The 15,506-nt window shown below is 32.7% G+C and overlaps 1 protein-coding gene across 6 annotated transcripts in view; it reads right to left on the bottom strand.

Annotated features, from left to right (window-relative positions):
* Window positions 1-15,506, bottom strand: part of KTN1 (kinectin 1) — a 130,932-nt gene that overhangs the window by 22,591 nt on the left and 92,835 nt on the right. For 4 of the 6 annotated variants that reach the window (XM_059914286.1, XM_059914288.1, XM_059914287.1 and 1 more), the window contains exons 19-33: window positions 14,935-14,969; window positions 14,426-14,516; window positions 13,666-13,734; window positions 13,006-13,043; window positions 12,235-12,325; window positions 12,017-12,085; window positions 10,874-10,911; window positions 10,224-10,314; window positions 10,079-10,147; window positions 9,562-9,599; window positions 8,141-8,231; window positions 6,172-6,240; window positions 5,057-5,094; window positions 3,480-3,570; window positions 1,381-1,467 (exon numbers count right to left, since the gene is read on the bottom strand). In XM_059914286.1, coding sequence (XP_059770269.1) covers window positions 1,381-1,467; window positions 3,480-3,570; window positions 5,057-5,094; window positions 6,172-6,240; window positions 8,141-8,231; window positions 9,562-9,599; window positions 10,079-10,147; window positions 10,224-10,314; window positions 10,874-10,911; window positions 12,017-12,085; window positions 12,235-12,325; window positions 13,006-13,043; window positions 13,666-13,734; window positions 14,426-14,516; window positions 14,935-14,969 — 1,005 coding nt within the window. The remainder of the gene's footprint in view (window positions 1-1,380; window positions 1,468-3,479; window positions 3,571-5,056; window positions 5,095-6,171; window positions 6,241-8,140; window positions 8,232-9,561; window positions 9,600-10,078; window positions 10,148-10,223; window positions 10,315-10,873; window positions 10,912-12,016; window positions 12,086-12,234; window positions 12,326-13,005; window positions 13,044-13,665; window positions 13,735-14,425; window positions 14,517-14,934; window positions 14,970-15,506) is intronic. The other 2 variants (XM_059914289.1, XM_059914291.1) reach the window with 1 other exon arrangement.

The following is a 15,506-nucleotide window of genomic DNA, read 5'->3' as shown; positions in this document are numbered from 1 at the left end:
TGCCTATGACAGGTGGCACATAACTTCTTGTAGGAATGGCATGACATTAAGAGTTTAGCACTTTCTAGATAACCAGCCTCATTAACAAAATAAAGCTAAAAGGTAGCTCTTAACAGTGAAAAACAAAGTTATAGAAACAATGAGAAACTATACAGAACCCCCACTGCTGACAGGGCTGACTGCAACCACTGACAATGAAACAATAACGTCCTACCTGGCCTAGATTTTTCTACTCTCTGGCCTAGATTTCTCTGGTCCCAATATCTGCCAGATATCTCAAATTAAGGTTTTAGTGAAAATTAGGGCCTGATGAGTAAGTATATAAGTAAATACAAATCCATTTACACTAAAGGAAATATAACTACAAACATGATTGATAAAAAAATTTATTAAAATTCTATTCTGCTTTTAAAGAAGTCCTTCAAATGTCACTAAGACTTACATTCAAAATTCAGCATATTACCTTAGCACACAAAATACTTACAGAATGCTGAATTGAATAACATAATGAACTTTAACCCATATATGAAATTCAGTAATTCTGCTCCACATTTATTCTTGGTAGGAACTTTCAAAGTGCTTGACCTGAACTGGCCCATTTATTTCTCTCAATCTTTAAAAACAACTTCTCGATTACAATTCATTAGAAATCTTTAAATCCATGGAACAACTTGAACTCGGGGAGAATATCCTTAATTGTTTTTAAGACAGAGGGGGATATATGTTTCAGGAGCACTTTACATACTCTGGTCAAGAGGATTATCCCTTATATTAATATTCCATACTAAACATAAAATGTGCATCATTACTGTCCAGATACTTCAAAATCTAAAGTTTAATTTTAATTCCATCTCTTCTAAGGAAGCATCCCCAATAACACACCCAGAATTGATCCCATCCTTGTACTTCTGAAGACTTTTATCATTTTCCACCTTGTCTGAGTCATCTTGGTGTGCCTCAAAGAACCTTGGAGAGTCCACTGTGCATCACAGGTGCATTCTAGGTACTCAAATGTGTTTGTTAATTCAGTTAGATTTTTTTTTGGCTCAGGGTTTTCACCAAGTTCTCTTAATCAACCCAAGAGATACACTCTATCTAACAAGAGCTTACATGGGTAGCATAGGCTTCCTGAGACTCATCAGCTTGAAGCAGTAATCACCAAAGCTCAAACAATCAATTAATCACAACAAAACAGCATGCCCAAAATTAAAGCTTCAAGAAGTAGATGAAAAAAAGCAGAGATGACAGAGGTGATAAATGTGGATGATAAGGAGATTTTATATTTAAATTGCAGTAAAATTAAATGCTTTAGTCTGATTTTAAGACAAGCTGCAGATTTTCTCTGTTCAGTGGATTGTTTCTAGGAGTTAGCATTACAACCTTGGAAGTCTTGTTCACTTTGTCCTGCAGCATTTTTTCAGTTGATGCCAATGCTTCCATTGCTTCCCAGTTTTTCTCCCGAAGGTCCTAATCATTTTTAGAAAGAATGATTTCAGTTTATCCATTATTGAAAGATTTTTGCTTTTTGCTTCATCAGTATTTTGCACTGCATTTAACTGCTGCTTACTGCAAAATTATTTCAATGGGAAAATATGTATATTAGCAAAAAAATAAAAAGCAATGTTTAGAAGTTTGAATGAGAAAATAAAGATGCCCACTTCCCATGTTTTAGTATACACACCAAATATGCCAGCTTTAAAGTAATTACTATGCACACATAACAAAGAAGAAAAAGCATTCAAAAGTAAACACAGAAACCAAGATTACAAATATAATTTCAGGTACATCGAATATTAGAGAATTAAGGACAGAACAAATACACAAGTATTACAAAAAGCTTTACGTGTGATTTTTAAACAGGACCCAATATCACTCATGGGACTTTCCACTGCAGCGTAACAGTTTTTTCTCTAAATACGTTTTATTGATTTAACACATTTCAAGTCTACCTAGGAATGACATAGGAATTCACTGTATTTCTCTATCTTTCTTGGCATGGTCAAATGTGCATACCAAAAAGCAACCTGACAGGAACTGTATGAGCTACTTGATCAAGGCAAACGAGGAGGCTAGAAAGAGAAACAGAGGCCTTTGGAAACTGAGTTCTGAAAGATCTATTTTAACAGCATTTCATTAGCAAATACTAATAAGGACAATCTGCTATATTTCAGCCTTTCTTCAGATTTAGAAATCTAAACAGATTAAAAACAAAAACTAAAGCCAATAATCACTATCTACTGAATGCTTACTTATGTGCCCAACACTGTACTTGGCATGTCACATAAATTTTCATTAATCCTCATAACAACCCTAAGAGGTATTTATTCCCATTTTATAGATGGCAAAACCACAGCTCAGGTAGGTTAATAAATGTGACCAAGTGTACACAGCAAATGAGGGGGCAGAACTAGAATGGACTGACTTTGCAGTCTGCTGGCCTCCAGTGTCCTGGCTCTTTTCACACACTTCAGTGCCTCCAGCACTGCTGCTGCTGAGGCATTAGACTGGCATTACTATACCTTCCTTATCTCAGAATCCCGATAATAAAACACAGTTAAGATGGTAACAGTAATACTGGCAAATTCAGCTTAGGTTTTCTGGCCAAGCAATACTATTAGTAATGTTACACAAACACACAAAGGGCAATTCACATACCTAATTTTGACAAACTCAGAGGAGCAGGAACATGTCAACTTGTTAAATTAACAAATTAACGCAAACTTTGAAAAATTAGCTTCCATTAGAAAATACCCGCTTAGATTTCAATAACATTTCTGACCTTGCTCAAGTCTTAACAATGATACTTTTGTGTGCAAAAATTCCTCGTCTAACAAGAACGCTTGCATTCTACTTAAAGGTGTCATCCTCTGGTCAGAGAGAATTTAAGAAACTCATCTAAATTTACTACTTGTCAATATTTCACTATCCCTTCCATTCTAACCTAAATGTATTCAGGTTTTGAGCCCTCTAATATGCTTAGTTACCAAAATTTGAAACATCTCTCAATTTAAAAAGGGAGGTGCCAGAAGACTTTGAAAGACATTTAATTACTGAAAATACTAGGTTTGAATACTGGCATTACTTTCAGCTTACAAAAAGGCTAGCCCAATCAAAATAAGAACAAAAACCTTTAATTTTAAGATACTGAGCTGAAAGAGTAATTTTTCCAGATAAAAGTTTAACAGAAAGTCAACTATAGTTAAAAAAAAAAAAATCTGTAGCTGTAATAATTGTAACGTCAACATTTAAAATGATATTCAGACATGTACAAAATGGACTTTTCATTTATTCATTAAAAAAATCCACTCTCTAATAAAGTGATTTCCCCAATAATCCTCTCATAAAACCTACACACAAAACAGTACTTTCCTACAAAGATTAAGAAATCTAAAGTAAAAGTTGATTAAAAAATTCTTAACCATGATATTTCAGTGAAATAATAATAATAAAAAGCTTTATTCTGATAAAGATTTGCTTACATTGTTTTTCTTCCTCTGGTGTTCAACAGCATCCTTCAAAGAAGCTAACTCATTCTGGAGACCAGTTATTTCCTTCTCTCTTTCTGAAATTCTAAACCAGAACATGAATATATATAACAATATTTTAGGTAAACAGTGAACATATTATTTGTTACTACAATAAAAACAGCAAGTAGATGATGCTTTGAAAAATGCATTAACCTAATAGGCAAACTCTTTAAGCTTAACCACAGTTACCACAGAAAGCCTATCCATGAATTCCTATTTTCAGAAATAAACTTTTAAATATATTTTTACAATATGATATACTGACACTTATGCTAAAGAGAAATCATCCCCTAAGAAACAGTTCATGAATACATGAACAGCTGTAGTTGTAGTCACTTCTATTTTTATCTAGGGCAGTGAAGTAGCTATTTTCAGAAGAGTAAAAACTGATGTAGACACAGTTCCTTAAATATTTTTTTTTCCAGAAGGTAATGAAATCAATTATGACTTTAAGTGGCTAACCCACAATAAAAGCATGATATTAACGTGAGGTAAGTGTTCTCTTTTCATTTTCATAACAGTCTTGGGATTCATGTTTTTCTGGTTCTATCAAATGAGTTAGTTACTTCCCAGAAATGCAGAAAGAAATAGCAAAGAGTCACAATTTGATTCTGTTATAGCTGAGAGGAGGCTTGGGTAGAAAATTAAAGTACAAATCGCTCTTCCCTAAGAATAAGGCTCGATATAAGGGGTTGGCAAACTAGGGTTCAGGGCATGACCCACAGTCTGGTTTTGTATGGCCCTTGAGCCAAGAGATGATTTTATGTTTTTAAAGAATTGTAGGGAAAAAAGGAAAAAAAGAATATGATACTACGTGGCCCACATAGCCTAAAATATTCACTGTCAGGCCATTTATAAAAAAAGTTTGCTGACCCTTGCTCTATACAGTCAAACTCAAGACTCAATTTAATAGTAAATAATTCTAAACTAGTAAACTACCAACTGTGTAAACAAGTCAAGATGGAAGAACATACAGATATATCACTGAATATACTTCATGTGGTTGACATTTAACATGTTGAAACATACCAACTTATCTGAAATGACCTTAAACGCAGCTTCTTAGAGAAAAATACAGACCCACAATAAAAATGTTTCAGTTAAAAGAAAAAACTCCTTAAAAGAGAGTAACCATAAAGATTACGAGATTTGCTCTTTTAATGCAGAAGCTAAACCAAAATGTGCACCATTCAATTCCACAATGATATCAGGAGGATAATTGAGATAATTTAAGGTAAATCAGTAAAGGCTTCAAAATATAGTTAAATGTGATTAGATATTTTCTGAATGCCTGAAAAACCAGTATCACCCTCAACAAAATGTTCAAAGAAATCCAAATACCATAAAAGATACATTTAGCTCAGCCAAAGGCACAGCTAAGCTCTACTGACCTACAGTCCAAGAAATCCAAATAGAACTGTAAAAATTAGGGGAGCATTTGCAGTTACATTAAATTGCTTATCTGAGAACTGTTTAGTTAATAAAAACAGGTGCCACTTCCCAAACTGTGAATAAGAATTATTACTTACACTTTTAATAGTTCTTCATGAGGGGGAAAAGAAGATGCCTATTAAAACAGTTAAATGTTATTTTCAAACAAAGCTTTCTAGAAGACTTCAAAAAAATTAAATCTGTTCTCAGACATAAACTGAGACGACACCAAAGGTAAAAATATCATATATTCTATATGCCATCAAAAAGTAATTTTAATAAAAACATGTACACATTTATACAATGTACTGAGTGCTAAATCTAATCTTCATTGTCACCATATTCTTAAACTCTTCATTTAACAAATATTTATCAATTCCATATCATGTGCAAAGCACTGAGTTAATACCTTAAATTTTCATAATGCATAATTCATATTTGACTACACTAAGCTTCCAAAAGTCAAAAAAATACCATTAATGAAGGAAAAGTAGGAAAAGTTAGTTAACTTGCATATAACAAAAATTTAATTTTTCATAATACGTTAAAGATACATAGCCCTTCACATATGGTATTTATTCCTGATGACTACAATCTCCCAAACGAAACTACTATAAACTTCTTGTCGACAAGGACTCTAATTCTTTTGTCCTTCAAAATACTTCCGAGTTCATCCATATACATTCATAACATAAATTAATTTAAATAATATTTTGGTTAACATTTTTTTTTTTAAAAAACACACATTTTATTTTTACCAAGCAGAATTATACTCTGAAAAAGTATTTTAAATGGTGGTAAACTATTACTTATAATATCACACATTTCTTAGTTTCTCTCCAATTATAGATGTTTTATTTGCAGAAAGGGGAAGTAGGGTATACACATGTTTTTAAACTAACCTCTACAGGATTTTACCTGACTTGCTAAGAAAGGCATTCTAAAGGATCTGAAAACATACACACACAGATATATAACAGAGCTGGAAAATAGATAGTAATATTATTTGTGTATACTTTATAAATTATAGATTATCTTATCTTGGCTATGGCATAGCAAACTGCTTTGTTTTTTAGGAAATTTGATAAACACTTATAAATAAAACAACACATACTTTATTCTCAATGAAAAGGCAAAATGGTAATACTTACGGTCATGAGTCATAAAATTTTTTACCACATAAATAAAAGGCAAGGCATCTAACAGTACCTACCTGTTGGTAGTTCTGCTGCTTAAGCTCCTCAATTTGGGATTTAAACAATTTGTTTTCATCTTGTGCTTCCTATTTAAACAAAAATTTAACATGAACACATGGACAGAGCTTTTATTTTCCATATAAGCTTTAAAACGTATCATACAAACCAGGCAAATTCTACAACAGTAACAATTTTTAAAGGGTGTAATAAGCCCTATATTAAAATATATTACAAAATTAGAATAATTCAATTATTCAGTACTAGCCTGGGAGTGGGTATGTCTCAATGGAAGAAAACAGGATCCAGAAACAGACCCAAACACATGTCAGAATTTACTACAGGGTGACACCTCAGATCAGTAGGGCAAGTCCTACTGGTATTTTGGGCCGTATTTTCTTTATTGTGGGGGCCGCCCACATACTGTAAGACGTTCAGCAGCATCCACAGCCTCCATTTACTGGATGCAGTAGGACCCCTCCGCCAGCTGTGATAACCAAAAATGTCCCCAAATATTGCTAAATGTTCGGGGCAGGGGACAGAGCCACTACAGCCAAGTAATAATCGATTATTTAATAATGTGGCTAGTCTTTTATTTTTTTAAGGTTGAAATGCTATTTTTATAACTTACTCTAATAAATTACATGTGAATAAAACATCTAAGCAAAAAAAAAATAAATTATAAACATAGTATTAGAAGAAAACATGTGAAAACATTTTTATGATCATAGAGTGAGAGATTACTTTCATTTCAAACTCAGCAAACTACTTACATTTCAGTACATAAAAGTTTCCAAAGCTGGGGTGGGGTGGGGGGGCCGCGGGGATTAAGTCAAAAGAAAGACTAAAATAAATCACCTCACATGACAGAAGGCTAACTTTCCTTATTATGTAAAAAGGATCTTATAAATTAGTAAGAAAAAATCAACCCAGAGGGGAAAATGTAGGAAAAATTACAGGCCAATTCATATACAAATGATGAGTGCTTAACTTCTCTATCAAATGCAAATTACAATAATCTGACCATCTTTCAAGCATAGTATCCAATGTTTTCATCTTCATCGGTGTTGAAGAGGATGAAAAGGAAATGGCTCTCAGTTGGAGAGTGTAATTTAGTTGTTGTAGTTTGGTTGTTTAATTTAGTGCAATTTAGTTGTTTAGTTGTAATTTAGTCTGTTGGAGAGTATAAATTAGTAAAAACACTTTGGAGGACAATTTAGCATTATCTGACAAAATTTAAAATGAACCTACTTGGGAAGGAAAGGGAATGTGACAGAACCAACCCTTGGAGCATGAAATGTGAGCACAAGTATCTGAGGCAGTGCAGACACCTAAAATTTCCTATTTCTTCAAAACAATGTTCTGTAAGGACTTTCAATACTAACTACATGAAGATGAAGAGATACTATTTTCTATTTTAAAACTATCACTTTCAAAAAGGAAAAAAACCCTCTGCATAAAACCCAAAATCTCACTTGTAGGAATTATAAATACAGATATAGTAGCATAAGTATTGAAAATATGTGTGTAAGGATATTCACCATAAAACTGTTGTAACAGGAAACACAACTCTAAATAATCTAAGTATCCATAAACCAGGACTGGCTGTATAAGTGATAATACAATCATACAAAAGAATACCATGAAGCCATCAACGTTAAAGATAAAAATGTGCTTATGTGGAAGGACCTCAAAAACATTATTAATTGGGTGGGGGGAGCAAAATACAAAATTGTGTATGATTAAATACGATATGTTTAAAAACTATTAAGTACACACACACAGACACACACACACACATTTTATGCATGGGCGCTTGCTCAAAAGATACATAAATAATTGATAGTAGTTATCTCTGAGGAATGAGACCCAGTATCTGGGTAGGAGGGAATGTCATTTTGTATTCAATTTTCTTTTGTAGTAGTTAAAACTGTTTTCAAACATGCAAAGACAGTAACTCACGTGATAATTTTAAGTAAACATATTTACCTGTAACAGCTTTGTTTTTCTAGAAAGATCACTCTCCCTTTCTTTCAGCACAGTTTCTAATCTCTTCATTTCATTTTCCTTTTCTTTCAACCTAGAATTTTTACAAAGACGTTATATTTAGTTAGGTGAATCGGTGGAGCACAGGAGAATTTTAGGACAGTAAAACTTTTTTTTATAATACTGTAATGATGGATACATGTCATCATACATTGGTCAAAAACCCCTAGAAGGTACAAAAAGTGTGAACCCTAATGGATACTATGGACTTTAGTTAATAGCAATATATTGATTTGGTTCATCAGTTGTAACAAATTACCACACAAATGCAAGATGTAAATAAGAAGAAAAATGGGGAAGGAGGGTACACAGAAATTCTCTGTACTGCTCTCTCAATTTTTTCTGTAAACCTAAAAATGCCCTCCCAAATATTATATTAATTTTCTTTAATGTGAGGTAGAAATAAATCTAAAATCATACTTTAATGATCTATATACCTACTACAAATAGGCCTCAAACCTGTCCCTAAGCTTTCTATTAGCAAATGATACAAAAGCACCTTGACAGTTATACAATGCCCATAAGATAAACAGTTAGTTGTACATATGAGCAATCTTAGTGCCAATAAAAACAACTCCTTTTTCTCCATAAAGATAATGACCTAATAAATATCTTCAATATCTTACTTTTTTAAAGATACAGTTTCAAAGGGTCACTTCTTAAACATCAATAAAGACTGATGAGATTACATCAAAGGAAAAATCTGTTAAAAGTAATTGATAGAAGGCCAAAACAATGAAGTACAGATACCTTTCTTACCACTGTAGACTGATTTAGTTTAAGAAAACAGACTTCATAGGATAAAAATTTTCTAGGATAACATCTATTAAGACTGATAGCTCCTATGCTCATCAGATTCAGTATTTTTACTAATCGGCACAGCATTAACTGATACAACTTGTCCCAAAGGCAAGTTACTTTTATAGAAAGATTCAATATTCATTATCAAGATTATGGCTAAGATTATCTTCTGGTTAATTCAGAGATGTTATTCTTTCAAATACTAAAAATGATTTTGATTTGAAATAAATTTAACCTCTCTTTATAATAATTACATACTTCATTTAAAAAGAGAGAGAGAGAGAAAACTTAAATAAAACCAACCAGTCTATATTAGCAGAAAGAGTATCTCAGAAAATGCATTTGAAGGATCTGGAAAAGATAAAGTCTCTAGGTATCAGAAAGCATTTGAAAGGCCTCTGTTTTATTATACCAAACAGAGATTTAACTTATTTGCCCCTGGACTATATTTTCTACTTAACAAGAAAGTTAATAACTTAGAAGAAACTCATCATAATATTCAAAGACAGTCTAGAAAATATTGAGAAGTTCCTCTTTAAAATGCTGGCTAAAAGTATACTTACACAATCTCAAGTTCTTCAAATCGTGAGGCAGAACATGCCTAAGAAACAGAGTCACATTTTTAATTATAACATCAAAAAGATCAGGTTCTACAATATATTATCTATAGAATCACTCACCAGGAAAATAAAAGCACAATTATATGTGGTAAATTTAAGATTGGGCCATTCATAAAACAAAGAATGGATTTTCTTTATTTAACTTAATTGTTAATATCTATTTGTTAAAGGATTACAGATTAATACACCAATTAAACACAGACACTTAAAAATGAGAATAAGACTCCATCTGAAAAAGTAAGGAGAGGAAATTCTTTCAGACTTAGGTTGACAAATGAGGCAGTAGTAGACTTGACAGGGATAAAAGTTAACTTATTTTATCAACAACAAAACAACAATACAACAGTAATTTTTATGGCAAAAAACTCAGAAAACATATTAACTTCTTTATTTCCTAGTACAGCAAAATAAAGATTCCTCATGTTTTATAAAATATGCTGGTAATCTGTTAATACTATACCTCTCGCAAGTTATGTTGTGCTACCTCCTGAACGTGAGCTTTCAAAGATTCATTTTCTTCTTGGAGATCCTGAAAAAGAATAGGTCTAAATAAAAGTGATACTCAAGTATAAAAAAGGTGTTTACTATTGTTTTTAACTTCTCACCTGTAACCATTTCCCTCTATTGGCTAGGTCTTTCTCCTTCTCTTCTAAAACAGTCTTCATGGTATTCATCTGTTCCTCCTTTCCTTTTAATCTAACAATAAGTTAAGAACTATCAATGAAAATGTTACATGACTAAACAAAGCAAAAATACTGGAGACTGGAAAAGTGTATTTTAGGTTGTACTCATAACCCAAACTGATTAAATAAACTAAAAAATAAATATTTTAAGTATAAAGGCATATAAGATTTTGGAGATATCAAATTAAGCAGCAGCTCTACTCCCACCCCTTAACACCCTGTTTAAGTCAATACCAGCAAATTTAGCTTATCACAACTAGTTTGGGTATGAAATATATAACCAGTTTCACAGTGGCTATTAAAATGGGCAAAGAGCAACATGTCAGTTGAAGGTCACATTCAGATCATAAAGCAGAAAAATAAGACTTCCACTCTATCCCCATTCCCATCAAAAAACCTACAGGTTAAATCCTAATGAAAAATTTAAGACTTTGAGGCCTTTGTGAGATATAATTTGATGTTCTTTAAAATATTACTTGAAATCAAATAAAAAGGAGCTATGATTTTCATTATAATTATATTTAACTTGTGGAAGAGAGATATTAAAGGGAAATGAGGCAAATGGTACTTACAAGTTCTGAAGTTCTTGAACTTGAGAAGTGATAGATAACTAAAATATAAAGAAAGAAGCAGAAAAAAAGCAATTCATAATCCTTTCAGTTTACCTTAGTAGGCTTTATGGCAAACCTTAAAATGTGCACACTTCAAATTACAAAGACCTAGACAAAATGAGATGACTTGATTTCACCTTCTCTTGACTCCAATGACAGTAAGAGTAATAAATTAAAAATGGGGGTGGGGGGGGTAGAAGAGACAAGGAATATGGTTATGAATAAGTCTAAACAATGTGATACTTTTTTAAACTGTGAAAATTAGAATATTAACTGTCCACATACCTCCCTACCTTGTCAGAGCGCTTTTTCTTCCCAGTCTTCAAGGCCAACTACTCAACAGTACTCTATACTGTCCTTTAATCTCCTCTTCTTACCACACACAGTTCAATAGTACCTTTTATTCCCCACTGCCTTCTCACAGTCCCTTCAGATCTTCGCTTAAATGTCACTTCCTCAGGAGGAGACCTTCCTGAACTCTCAGTCTATATTAAGAGTTTAATCTTTTCCTCATACCCTATTTCATTCAACACATTATCTCCAACCACTAACATAGTACTTTGATAAGTAGGAGGAACTGAATAAATATTGCTGAATGAATCTGTTGGTTGGATGAATGAATGAATCATCTCTTCCATGCAATCTCACCACTTTTTTCAATCAAACCTTATCAGATTATATTCACCAAAACCACCCATCTATTTCCAGTAACCACATCTACCTCTGAAATCCCCCAATGAAATCTGTACTTTGTTCTATAGGCAAAGGTTGAGCAATACATAGTCTATAACAAAATATTTTGGAACATGCAGTTAAAAAAAAAAAGGTTTACCAAAGTGTTTTGTTTTTTTAAGTTGGCAAACTAAAATGAAACATTAATATAGAAAACTTTCCAGAAAAAAACTTTAAACAGTTAAAAGATATGTTGATTAAAATATTAAGAACATTTTCTCAAATCAGGCAAAAATAATAAAAAGCACATAACCCAATATACTTACAGCACACTACTAAAAGTTTTCTTCTGAGTAACAAGAAAAAAACCAAATAGTTCATTAATACACATACACTAATGAATCTGTCATGCTATGGCTCTGGGATTTTTACCTGTTGAGCCTTTTCAAGCTGGATATTTCCTATTTCTTCTTTTAGAGCCTCTATTTCCTGTTTCAAATCCTTGACAATGACAAAACAGACAAGATTGGACAATGGAAACACAGAAATTGACATAAAATGCAATGTATAGACAAACACATGAAATTAAATGGTATTCACTAAAATTGATAAACAAAAAAGCAAAACGTAAGTTTTCTCTCTCTCAATACCTGAATAGTTTTCTCCTTATTAGCAACTTTGAGAAGTTCAGCTTCCAGAAGCTCTTCCACAGACTTGATCTTTCCATCTTTTTCATGGATCCTTAGATAAAGAAATGCAATATTAAACTTGGGGAGAAATCATCAAGATATACCAACTAAGATATAAAAATAGTACCAAATCATGAATAGTACCAAATCAACTCTTCCCATTTTAAGTAAAAGAGCAACCATATTTTGCAGACAGAAGGGGAAAAAAATACTTAAAGCTCTTCCTAAATGAGAATTAAGCAGTAACTACCAGATGGCTGAAGCCTAGGCACGCAAGGAGAAGCTGGTGACATGTTTCCAAAGTGCACAGGGAATATAAGATTTGCACCCCAAAGAATACTAGGGAGAATTGAGTTCCTCTCAACAATATAGGTTTCTAGGGCTCTGAAAGCTATGGCAGAACTTACATACAATTATGGCATTAAACTTTATAGACACTTCAAGAAAACAACACATACAAGGAACTGATCTCTATCCAATATAACCTGTTCGTTAACAGTTCCTGGTGCAGAAACAGAAAATTAACAATTTGATGCCACAAGTTAATAAATGGAGTCAATCATGGAAATTGATTTTTTAACAATCACATTGCACTGGGAAAGCACAGCTAAGTCTCCTTATTCCAGCAATGAAAACTCCTAGCCATCTTAATTGCACAATAAAACAAGATTTATGAGCACTAATAAAATTGGACCAAAAGAAAAAGACCAGTTTAATAATGTCATTACTTACACTTTCTTAAGTTCTTCAACTAGAGATGCAAAGGAAACCTAGAAATAGGAAGGTATCCTACTTGGTAATTTGCTCAAAATATAAATAAATGGGTCATAAACAGAAAAGTATGTTGTTCTTTAAATTTTCCACTACACCAAAACCCGGGAAAAGTAAACCTGGGAAGTAATCCTTTTTAGATTTTTTTAAATGTCATAATTATGAAAATGAAAAGCACTTTGAAAGTAAGTAGCTTTAAAGCTACTTATGGTAAGTGTAGGTCAAAAGAAAAACCAATAGATAAATATTAAAATTATTGACTCAATGATTCTAACCAGATAAGGAGAAAATAGGAAATTTCCTAACTTCAGGTAACCTCTTTTACTATTATTTAGAGTCTTACTTTATATATGTATATTCAAAACCTTTTATCACTATAGTAACAAGCAATGACATCCTACCTAGAATACTCTATCCAGTGCCTGGCATAAAGTAAGCATTTAATAAATTGCAGCTTCTATTACTGACAATCAAGTCACCAATCATTCACAGATTAAAACTATAATTGACAAATTCCATGTTGGAGAAGGGAGGAACAAAAAAAGCCTTGCTGCTATATTTGATAACAGGTTTGCCCAACGTTTAAAAGAGAATGGTTGCAGGATCTACTAAATATATTACCTGATCATTTTGCTTGGCCTTTAAGTCTTGAACTTCTTTTGTCAGAGATGAATTTTCTGTTCTTATTGCCTTTTTCAAAGACACATAAGCACAACATACTTTTATTTTCTAAAAAAAAGCTAGCTTCTCATTTTTCTCTAGCTGCTTCTTTTCCTCTCTGAAGGCCCAGAAATCTCAGTTGCTCTATATGTCTACAACTCTGCAACTTCCAGAGCTAGCCAAATGGACTTTAGTTCAATTATCCTCACAAGTATTTCTACCTATGTTTCCACAACCTGAAAACCACACAGTATACCACTTGTCAAGTCACTTCTCTCTCTAAAATCAAATACACCTTTTACCTTATTTCTTCCAGCAATCCTATCCAAATTAAGTTAATTAAGGCTAATGATAATCATAAAATAAAACTGCATTCTCTCCATTCTATGGCCTCCAATACTATTTCATGAACTTATCAAGTCCACTAGTTATTCTTGTAACTAGTTATTGTTTGGTTATAATTCGGGCATGGGTGGAGGTGGGGGAGCATATATTACAAACCATAACAATAATATCTACTTCATTAAGGCAGTGAATGCTATAGGTAATTACACATTTTTGTATTTATAAAAAAATCTTAAATTTAATGAAAAAAGGACACCATATAAATTCATAAAATGTGGGTAAATAAAAGGTATGGGAAAAATATTACACATTACAGTAAAACTGCTTCATGTTCACTGAATAATCATAAGGAAAACAAATATACAAAATTCTTTACATTCAGTTCTTCCTCTTTAGTGGCCACCTGAATAAGTCCAGTTTCAAGTAATTCTTCTACAGTCTTCAACTTCTCATCTTTTTCTTGAATGCTGAAATTATAAATTTAAAACACATGTATGAACTATTTTTCAAAGAAAATGATATGATTTCTAAATAAATACTTTACATGGATCAACTCCTATGCCCATTGTTCCTTATAAACTTTCAATTCTAGACAGGTTTCTAAGGATCTTTTGTCATGGTCCAAGGGTAGCCCCTCTTTACCAATAACTAAAATGTATTCAAGTAATGCATGCCTACATGCTAGCCTAAACAAATAAATCATGGCCACACATGACACCCACAAACTTAATGTAATTCCAAATCAATCAATAGTACACCACTCTCTTCCATTATGAAGTACAAAGAAAATTTTAAGAATTTAGATTAATATAGTTAATAATTCTGCTATCTCAAACTTGGTAGAAATGAGTCATCAAAATATTTTTTAAAAATTTAATCTCTTACCATCTTTCCATTTGTTCCAAAACATCTTTATTAGGCTAAAATAAAATCACCAAAAAAGAAAAAAAAATAAGATTAATTTTACCAAGTTTGCATGAGGTAAAACTACTTCAGAAATGGAATTCTATTAGTATTAATTAGATACAAAATTTAGGAAGATAATCCAAGTTTGAAGACTGCTAATAGTTAAAGAATTACTGAATTCAGAAAACACAAGACAGGGGCATCCCTGATGGCGCAGTGGTTAAGATTCCGCCTGCCAATGCAGGGGACACGGGTTGAGCCCTGGTCCGTGAAGACCCCACATGCCGTGGAGCAACTAACTGTGGCCGTGCGCCACAACTACTGAGTCCACATGCCTAGAGCCCGTGCTCTCCAACAAGAGAAGCCACCGCAATGAGAAGCCCGCACACCGCAACAAAGAGTAGCCCGGGCTCGCCACAACTAGAGAAAGCTTGTGCGCAGCAATGAAGACCCAACGCAGGCAAAAATTTTAAAAAATAAAATAAATAAATTTATAAAAAAAGAAAAGAAAACACAAGACAGAAAAGACGAGGCTACACAAAAGACACAGA

This window comes from Balaenoptera ricei, chromosome 2, assembly GCF_028023285.1.
Source record: "Balaenoptera ricei isolate mBalRic1 chromosome 2, mBalRic1.hap2, whole genome shotgun sequence".
Taxonomy (NCBI): domain Eukaryota; kingdom Metazoa; phylum Chordata; class Mammalia; order Artiodactyla; family Balaenopteridae; genus Balaenoptera; species Balaenoptera ricei.
The sequence above is the reverse complement of the archived record's forward strand: the minus strand, read 5'-3'. Positions and strand labels throughout refer to the sequence as shown.